This window comes from Daktulosphaira vitifoliae, unplaced genomic scaffold (genome assembly GCF_025091365.1).
Source record: "Daktulosphaira vitifoliae isolate Bord-2020 unplaced genomic scaffold, ASM2509136v1 Scaffold_5, whole genome shotgun sequence".
Lineage (NCBI taxonomy): Eukaryota > Metazoa > Arthropoda > Insecta > Hemiptera > Phylloxeridae > Daktulosphaira > Daktulosphaira vitifoliae.
This window is the reverse complement of record NW_026099576.1, coordinates 9321386-9330687: the sequence shown is the minus strand read 5'-3', so window position 1 is coordinate 9330687 and position 9302 is coordinate 9321386. Positions and strand designations below refer to the sequence as shown.

General features: G+C 23.8%; 1 protein-coding gene across 1 annotated transcript in view; it reads right to left on the bottom strand.

Moving 5' to 3' along the window:
- The window catches only part of LOC126907040 (condensin-2 complex subunit G2-like), a 12138-nt gene extending 4081 nt beyond the window's left edge, over nt 1-8057 (bottom strand). The window contains exons 1-9 of the mRNA XM_050688041.1: nt 7678-8057; nt 5534-5779; nt 5291-5476; nt 4652-4837; nt 4228-4341; nt 3954-4142; nt 3704-3877; nt 2607-2957; nt 1607-1913 (exon numbers count right to left, since the gene is read on the bottom strand). Coding sequence (XP_050543998.1) covers nt 1607-1913; nt 2607-2957; nt 3704-3877; nt 3954-4142; nt 4228-4341; nt 4652-4837; nt 5291-5476; nt 5534-5779; nt 7678-7767 — 1843 coding nt within the window. The 5' untranslated portion in view covers nt 7768-8057. The remainder of the gene's footprint in view (nt 1-1606; nt 1914-2606; nt 2958-3703; nt 3878-3953; nt 4143-4227; nt 4342-4651; nt 4838-5290; nt 5477-5533; nt 5780-7677) is intronic.
- Between the last annotated feature and the right edge of the window lie 1245 nt (nt 8058-9302).

The window sequence follows — 9302 nt, the reverse complement described above, 5'->3', positions numbered from 1 at the left end:
AAAAAAAAAAAAAAAAAAAATAAATAAATAAACACATCTTAGTAAAACCAATACCTTCTCAGCTTCACATCGAAGCTAAAAAAATATTTATTCACAAAAATTAAATGATGAAATCTTTAAAATATTTAAGTGGAATTTGAATTTTTAATATAACTTTATCTGTTTAATTTTAAAGTTTCAAATTTTTGAGTTAATATACATGTATAATACACGAAAGATTATTACAAATACAGGTAGTTAATTGGTTTTCTATGACGCCGCTATCATAGTTATGGAGTGTTTTTTGTCAATTATGACTATCATTAGATATACTTTCTGTATTGACAGTTAGTGTATTTATAAACTCACAACAATGTGTCTTACAACCATTAATAATAAATGCTGTGTATCTGTGAATATCAACTTCATAAAAAACCAATTAGCTACCTGTATTTGTAATCAATTGTGTATTATACATTTATACTCAAAAATTTGAAACTTTAAAATTTTATATCTAATAAATAAATAAAGTTATATTAAACATTTAAATACCATTTACTATTAAATTAAAAATTGATACATTTTATTAAATTCAAAATATGTATTCCCATTTCAAAAACAAAGTTGACACCCTTACAAGACATAAGGGATGAACTTAAAAAGTATTACATAGCTAATAATTCAAGAATAATATTTAATTTAAGGCCACCAAAAAAAAAAAAATGTTCAAATTATATTTATTCTGTAAGTAATTAAGTGGGTTATGATGCACTTTGTACATGTTAGAACACGGATTTCCATAGTCAAATTTTGTAAATAAATAGATTTATGTATTTTCAACTTTAAAATAATAAGATAATATTTTGTCTATTAGTCATAAAATTATCAATTACATAAAAATAAATAAATTAAAACCTGGATTTAAATGGCATTAAAAATATTTCTAAAATGTTCTTATTGAGATAAAAATGATAATATACCAATATATCGTTGTTGTCAACATAATATCACATATCTTTTAAAAAACTGTTAAAATGGACTTATTATATACATGGTATTGCATTGACAACAAAGATATTCTTCATAAAAATATGTTAAAATAAAAAAACGCCCTAAAAAAAAACTTAATAATTTTTATGGCAATTTATTTTATTTTATTTTAAAATAATTATTTAGAGTTAAAATGATATTGTACATTTTTAAAATACAATATAGCATTATCATTATTATAAATAACTTAAGTACAACTTAAATATTTCCATTAACAGAAATTCAAAGGCTGAGGATATAAAAAAAAAATAGGTAACTTGGCTTCTTTAAAAACAATGACTAAACTTAATAATAATAATAAATCTATTTTTTGGTTTTCTTATTTTTATATATTTTTAGTTCCAGTGAATTGTTATTCAAGTGTTACATCGGATAAAGTAAAAAAAAATACTAAACAAATTATAACTTTAACAGTAAAATAAAAACAACTTTAACAGAAAAACAACATTCAATTTTTAATTAATTTTAGTAATAAAAAGAATTTATAAAATATCTATTTTTATTTATATTTAAAAAAAAAGGAAACAAAAGCATTTAATACTAATTAATTAATGTTGAAACATAAATAAATAAATACCTGATTCATGATTGACTCTTTGTTTTTTAGCAGGAATGTTATTTTCTTTATCATTTTTTTTTTTCAATTCTTCTTTTTTTTTTAATGCAACATAAATTGTTTTTAATAATGATAAAATAAGTTTACAAGCACTATCAAAATCTAATTTTCTTTTAGAATATATCAGAAGTTTTCGACATGCACTTGGATTTATTTTGTAAAACATGTTAAGTCTGGTAAGTGTTGCATTACGATCGGGCACTTTTTCACCAAAAAAGTTATCAAATATTAAATCTACTAACAATGTTCCATTCTGTTTACTTTCATTCTGCAAATAAACAAATTATATCAATTTAAATTATTTTAGTTTTAAAAAGTATAATTATTTAAATGATACTATTAATAATAATTAAGGACTGGAAGAGAGTAAAGTACTTTTTGAGAGAGCATAAAGTTATGTCTGTTATTAGTTGCTTAAGTAATTTGTGATACATATTACATATTAATAAAAACTTTATTATTAATTCAATCCAGAATCTCAAATATTCTATTATGTGAAGTACATTATTGTTTTTCATCCAGATCACTGTCAGCTAGCAACTTTCAATCAAGTAAGAAATAAGTATTGCAAAAATTTCTTATTATGTGACCTATTGAATGTAGTCTAAGAAGATAATAATTATTTTTGAAAAAAATTTCAACAAAATGATAATAATATCAAGTTTAAGTGTTGTCAGTTAGATCTGAGATATTTGTACAGTCTACCAAAACCATCAAAGTGTGTTTGCAGTTTCCAAATGAAACATCTCTAAATAAGTTTAAAACATAGACCTATAAATGAATGGATAGTGTCTTAAACATAACTCTATACCCTATAAACTCACTGTGAGTCCAGATAAAACAGAAAGAACAACTACATTATCAAAAAAAATTATTTTCTGAATATGAAATATACTGTTATTTGTATAACTATATATAATTTTTTAAGGTTTAACAAAAGATATAATATACTAATACTTACAGCAAGTGCACTGGCAATATCATTTAAATTTACAATCTGAGCAAAATTAATTTTATTCGTGTTTTCTGGAATGGAATCAACTTTTTTTATTTTTAGTAAAAAATATATAAATGCTCGACGAACTTTTTCATTTTCATCATAAAGTGTTTTTTTTAATTTAACTATAAAAGCTGGCGTTTTAAAATAATTGTAAGATTTATTTTCATCTAATAGTTGACAAAATCCATAAAACATTACTTTTCGTACTTCAAATACACTTTCTTCTATTAAACGAGCAAAAAGACTAAATATTTTATTTAAACAATCATTTTCAAATGTATTCCAAAAATATCGTAAACAGCTACATACTCCCTGTAAAAGTTATCAACACATTAAGTAATTAAAAAAATATTTTAAAAGATTAACCTGCTTGAAATTCATTAGAAGTAAAAAATTATCTGTATAGTCAGAAAGAAAAATTTATTATTTGCTTATCAAATCGTAATCAACCACAAATTTTAAATGTTATTAGTATCAAATAAATATTATATTTATTTTTATAGTATTTGCTATTGAATATTTATTATACATTATAATTAATTTGAAAAAAAATTGATTATATAATAGACATCAGAAATTTTTTTTTAATTTGATAGGCTCATAAAAACTTTATTAGTTAATTCTATCAGCTTCCTTAAATTTTGTAACATAATAAATTGAATTTAAACAATAATAGCAATAAATGCAAATACAAATAATAAGTATAAGTTCACAATTAAATTATTAATAGAGTGGAACCATTAAGAAATTATTTTATAAATAAATAAACCTTACAAAAAAATAGCTAACAGTAAAATCAGTACAAAAAAAAACACACCACAAATTTTATAATTTTTAACTAATTCGACTTTAATAGTGAAATCAAAGTAATCAATTGTGTCTATCCCAAATATTTTTAATTTTAAAATAATTATATTATAGCTCTTTAAAATAATATATAAAATACTAGAAAGCGAAGGAATTTAATATTAATAAAAAAAATTAACAGTCAAATTTGTAGCCATTAGGTTACAAACTGTAGCCTAATGGTTATTTAGCTGAAAATCTATATAATTTACCTTGATAGCTGCAATTCGAACTTGAGGACAATTATCTTCTAATAACTCTAAAAATGCATTTTGTTGTTTTATTAAAAATCTTGATGAATTTTCTCGACCTTCGCCTCTTTTTTCCAAAGGATAAGCTATAGCTAATACTTCAGTAGCATTGCATTTCACTACATTAAATTCACTCTAGAATAAAATTGATTATCTAAATAATGTTAATAAAATATTTCATCATAATGAAATATTAAATATTAAGCACTACCTTTAGTTGTCGCCAAAGTATAGGAGCGTACAGTTTAGTAATAACTTTACTAAATAATAAATGTTTTCTATGACTTTGCATACTTTTTAGAAATAATAAAGCATTACGATAAGTCCGGAATGTTTTACCAACACGTTTTAAAGTAAGTGTATTAGATATTAAATCAAACATTCCTTGTTGTTCAATAATCTAAAATAATTTTTTTAGATTTTTTTTTAAAAGAAATATGTAAACCAGGCATTAAATGAGGTACTAAAATACTAATAGAAGTTACTTCTTTCATTGAAGGATTTGAATTTATCCAAGCCATAAAATATATTTCTCCATAAGCTTCTGCTTCCAATTTTTTTGCTAGAGGTAAATTTTGTTTAATTGATTGATGATATCTCTATTAAAGTATATGAAATATTTAAAAATATTAAGTCTAACTTAAAAATTTGAATTTACAAGCCTAATGATATAATACATCAAATAACAATTCAAGGAATCATATAGCAATTAAATTGTATTTATATAATAATACAACAACAAATTTTTGATTTTTGATAATTATTGAAAATTTCTATTATTTTATATAAACAAGATTTATTTTATTACACATTTAATTTTCAATAATGTCACAATAAAAACGTATACAAATTTGGCTTATACTATTCATAGCAATTCATATAGGCTTAATATATTTAATATTACTTTACCTGAAATAACTGAACATTAATTGTAAATATATCAGCAAATATTAATCTACCAGTTTCGGTTTCCAGTAATAATGTATTCCTCATCATATTTTCCAAGTTAATTACAATAATATATAAAATTTGATTGTTAGTGGATAAAGAAGACACAACTTTACAAAACTCCCATAGCAAAGATGACAATGATTTCTATAAATCGATATTAAATTAGTATCATGTAAAATGAATTAAATTTTAATATTAAAAAAATAAAACAATGAACATTTTCTAAATCTTCATAAATTTTTTACCAAAATATTAATATTTTTAGTTTATATGACCTTATTTTTCTTTGAAAAAAATAAAATTATAGTAAGCTATATTATCACGTCATATAAAAATGATCATATAATTTATAAAAAGTCTTCTAAATTAATACAAATTTTTAAATATTTTTACATTTATATGAGGTTTTATTGATGAATTAACAAAGATATATTTTATTTGTTTTACTTTAAGTTTAAAATAAAACTTCTCTATGAATGGATTTTAATGTATAAAATTAATTTTTAAACTAAAATCTACCAAAATTAACTTTTGAAATATTTTTAATGATTTTATTTTTATGTATTATTATTTTAATTATACTTATATAACTCTTACCATATCAGTTTTTGTATTTGTTGCCATGATAGCATCAAATAAATATTTAAAAGTTAATACAAAATATTTTGTCATTACATTTTCAAAATCCAAAGAATCACAACTTGGTATTTCAGTGCCATTTTGCATATATGAAGTTGATAACTTCCAAAAATTTAAACACATTTTCACTATTTCTATTTTGAACTAGAAAAAATAAAAATGTTATATAATTGCACGAGAATTATGTGTTTATTTATTTACCTTTTGCTTATAATTTTTAGAGTAAAAACTTTGAAAAATAAGTATTGTTTTTAAAAAGTCCTTATTTTTGTAAATACTATCGATGTCTTCTGCAATATCTATAGCATGTTTAGCTATGTTTAGAATAAGTTGGTAAGAATTCAATAGATCTTTATCATTTGATGCTGATGTTTCTTGAAGGAAATTATTTAATAAAGTCCACAATTCTTTTATTTCATCTTCATTTAAATCATTTAACGAATCATTCTAAAAAAGAATTGTTTATAGATAAATAAATATTTTTAAATAAGTCTTTTAAACTTTAAGGGAGTGTATCACATATACAGCAGGGTAACAAAGATATAACAAATACATTTCATTTAGTAAATATTTTATATTACTTATTTCTTAATATCTCTTGGACTTTTAATCTACAATTTAAACACAACAAATATTTTTTCAATTTAAATAAAAAATTATCATTTTTACAATGTATATGAAATATTTAAAAAACTTTCTTAATAGTAATTTTGAAGAACTTATTTTAAGAAAAAAATCTGTTATGAAAATCTTTTATTAATGTTTTGTAGTTAAATTTTAATAACATTTTAAAGTTTGTAAAAATTTAAATCTTTTTGTTTATATTTTACAGATCAAATCAATTGTCATGTAATGAAGAAAAGGATAGAATCTTTTCTATAAAAAGTATTATTGATAGAATAAGTGCTTATATCTAAAGTGTAAAAAATTAAAAATGACTAGTAGTATTATTCAGAGCATCAAACATGATTAATTCTTATTTTTATTAAAAAAAAATATTTATTTTTTATAATTTACTTCCTAAAAATTATATATACACTTGATTCAACACTGGTGTTTTATGTAAATTATTTTATAGTATTAAGATGAATCTGATACAATGATAATTTATCTTTTGAATTTTTTTATGCTTAAAACTATTAGGATGCTGAGTAAGCGAGCTTAAATGCCCAGCAACAGTATTCTAAGGGATCAATAGGGGATAGTTGGCTAGGCTATATCTACCTTAAGTACTGAGGTTTCCTATTTAATTTATACTTCCTTGGAGGAACACTACAATAACATATAACACTCTTGGTAATGTAATGAAAAATAATAGTTTATTAAGTAAGCTAAATAAATAAATAAAACAACCTGCTGGACACCTAGACATGATAATAATGCAACAGGGAACTGACGATGACACACACACTATTTCTGTGGTAGTTAATTTATGTTAAATATAAGGCAATAGTAATGGTCGCGATGATGGTAAAAAGTCAACTACTATTTGGGACATATGTATTATGGCACAGTGGCCGTGAATTCCAAAAGTGTTTATGTATGCAGACTGCTCTCCGGTAGTAATATGTGTATTACTATATCAACATAATAAACTTAGTCGGTGGTACAGTAATGTTGTGGGATATGATCATGTATATATGATTGTATCAAGATACACTTATATTTTAAACACAAATTTTACAAAACACTTCATTAACCAATTTTATAATAGCCCTAATTAATTTTAAAAAATAACCAAAACTTCAACAAAATTTGTAATATTTAACAACAGTATTAATTAAATATGTGATGACACCATCACCCTACTGAGTAAAACCTATTAGAGTAGTATACAACATAGCATTCTAAAACTAGTAACAAACTTATTTAATAGGAATTATAATAAAATAACATTTTATAATAGATACTTATGATTATCTAAGGTCTTAATTTAGATCATAATGATCAACTATTCCGATGAATGATAACAGTTCAGGATATGATATTAGTAACACATTTATTGAATCCCACAAATTAAATCTGCAATCATTAGAAGTAAGCCAACTTTTATAGAAAAAGTGATTTAGGTGATACACTTCCGCCTATCATTATTGATTTCTTAACTATTTTTTACTTCAACCATCTAAATTAATGTTTAAAAACCTTTATTTAGATTGTGTTAAAAAAACAGACACACACATTTTATGCATTACAAATAATTTATATAGAATCACCTTTTGATAATGCATACAAGAAGTTTTATATAACTAAATAATGTTGAATTAAAGAATATTATATTAATGGTTAATACTTTTCATTAAAAAATAAATATCTCCTCAATAATAAATAAAATTTTAACTTACCACGGTTTCTAAAATTTTTCTTGATAATTCAGGTAATTTATTGCAATCTGGTAATTGTGACTTGATCGTTTTAAATGTTTTTATACTCATGTTGATTAATAATAATAATGTCTTGTATTGCAATATATGAACATACAAAATACAACTTAAAAATGTTTTAACTAAAATTCGTTTAAAATTAAATTAAATAAGTTCGTCAATTAATTAACTAAAAATGGTACAAAGGGTTTGAATTTTTCATAATTTAATTTTTTTATGGCCAAAAATTTACTTTTATATTTCAAGTTAAAATATTGCAAATCAATAAAATCTCTCTAAATATAATATAATTGCCTAATGTTTTCATTATTTAACCGCCATTTTCATACAACAAGATTGTTATTGGCATGATAACGAATGATAATATAATTGCTTCGACCATGGTTATAAATAAAACTGTACTAAACTCTATATTTAACAATATTGATATACGTTTCTTATCAACGTCAAATTGGTGTTAGTCATGATTATAGATTCGCAATCGTTTTTTGTGGTCGGGCGGCGTTACGGAGATTATTTCTTCTTTTTCCTCGCCTTTATCCCAACTTCTTAGGGTCGGCTACCCTTATCTTAAACTTCCACTTAACACTTTCTCCTACATCATCTATGCACACATCAGCCGTCCTCATATCGCAATCATCCCTCTAACTCTTTTGGTCTTCCTCTACTCTACCTCTTCTTCCGACAATATTCATTTACATAACTGTTCTTACAGCTTCTGATTCCTCTCTCCTCATAACATGACCATGCCAATTAAGTCTATTTTCTCACATATTATTCATGATTGACATTACACCTATACTCGCTCTTATACATTCATTTCTTATCCTTCTCTAGTCACTCCGCTCATCCATCTAAGCATTCTTATCTCTGCTACACTCATTCTGTGCTCTACTTTCTTGTCAACCGCCCAACACTGAACCATACATCATAGCTGATCTCACTACTATCTTATAAAACTTACCTTTCAGCCTCATAGGAATTCTCTTATCACACAACACACCAGATGCTTCTCTCCATTTCAATCACTCGCACTTAATCCTGTGTCTTACATCCTCATCAATATCACCGATCGTTTGCACAAATAATACTAAATACTTTAAACTTTCCACCTCTTCTTTCACGTCCTCGCATATTGTCACTGAACTCTTCTTTTCACCTACCTCGTGTTCTCCTTTGTCAAACTCGTACTCTATATACTCTGTCTTACTTCTACTTATTCTCAATCCCTTTCATTCAAAGGCTGATCTTCACATCTCTAGCCTTTGACTAATTTCCTCTCTATTTTTTTCTATTGCCTCTATACTTTAGCGAAAAACATGCACAACGGTACTTTTCCTTGTATTTCTCTAGTAATTTCTTCCATCACTTTAGAAAATGATTAAAGCAGAACCTTTGTGTACCCTGCAACAAGTGCCATCGTACATATCCTCTATTATATTAATGTACTTTTTTGGGATTCTTTTTCTCATTAATGCCCACTTTAAAACTTTTTATGATATATGTGGTAACAGACAAAAAAAAAATCCGGTAGCATTAAAATTTGAATAAAAAAAATAGCGAGAAAAATTGTTTTGATGAGCGAA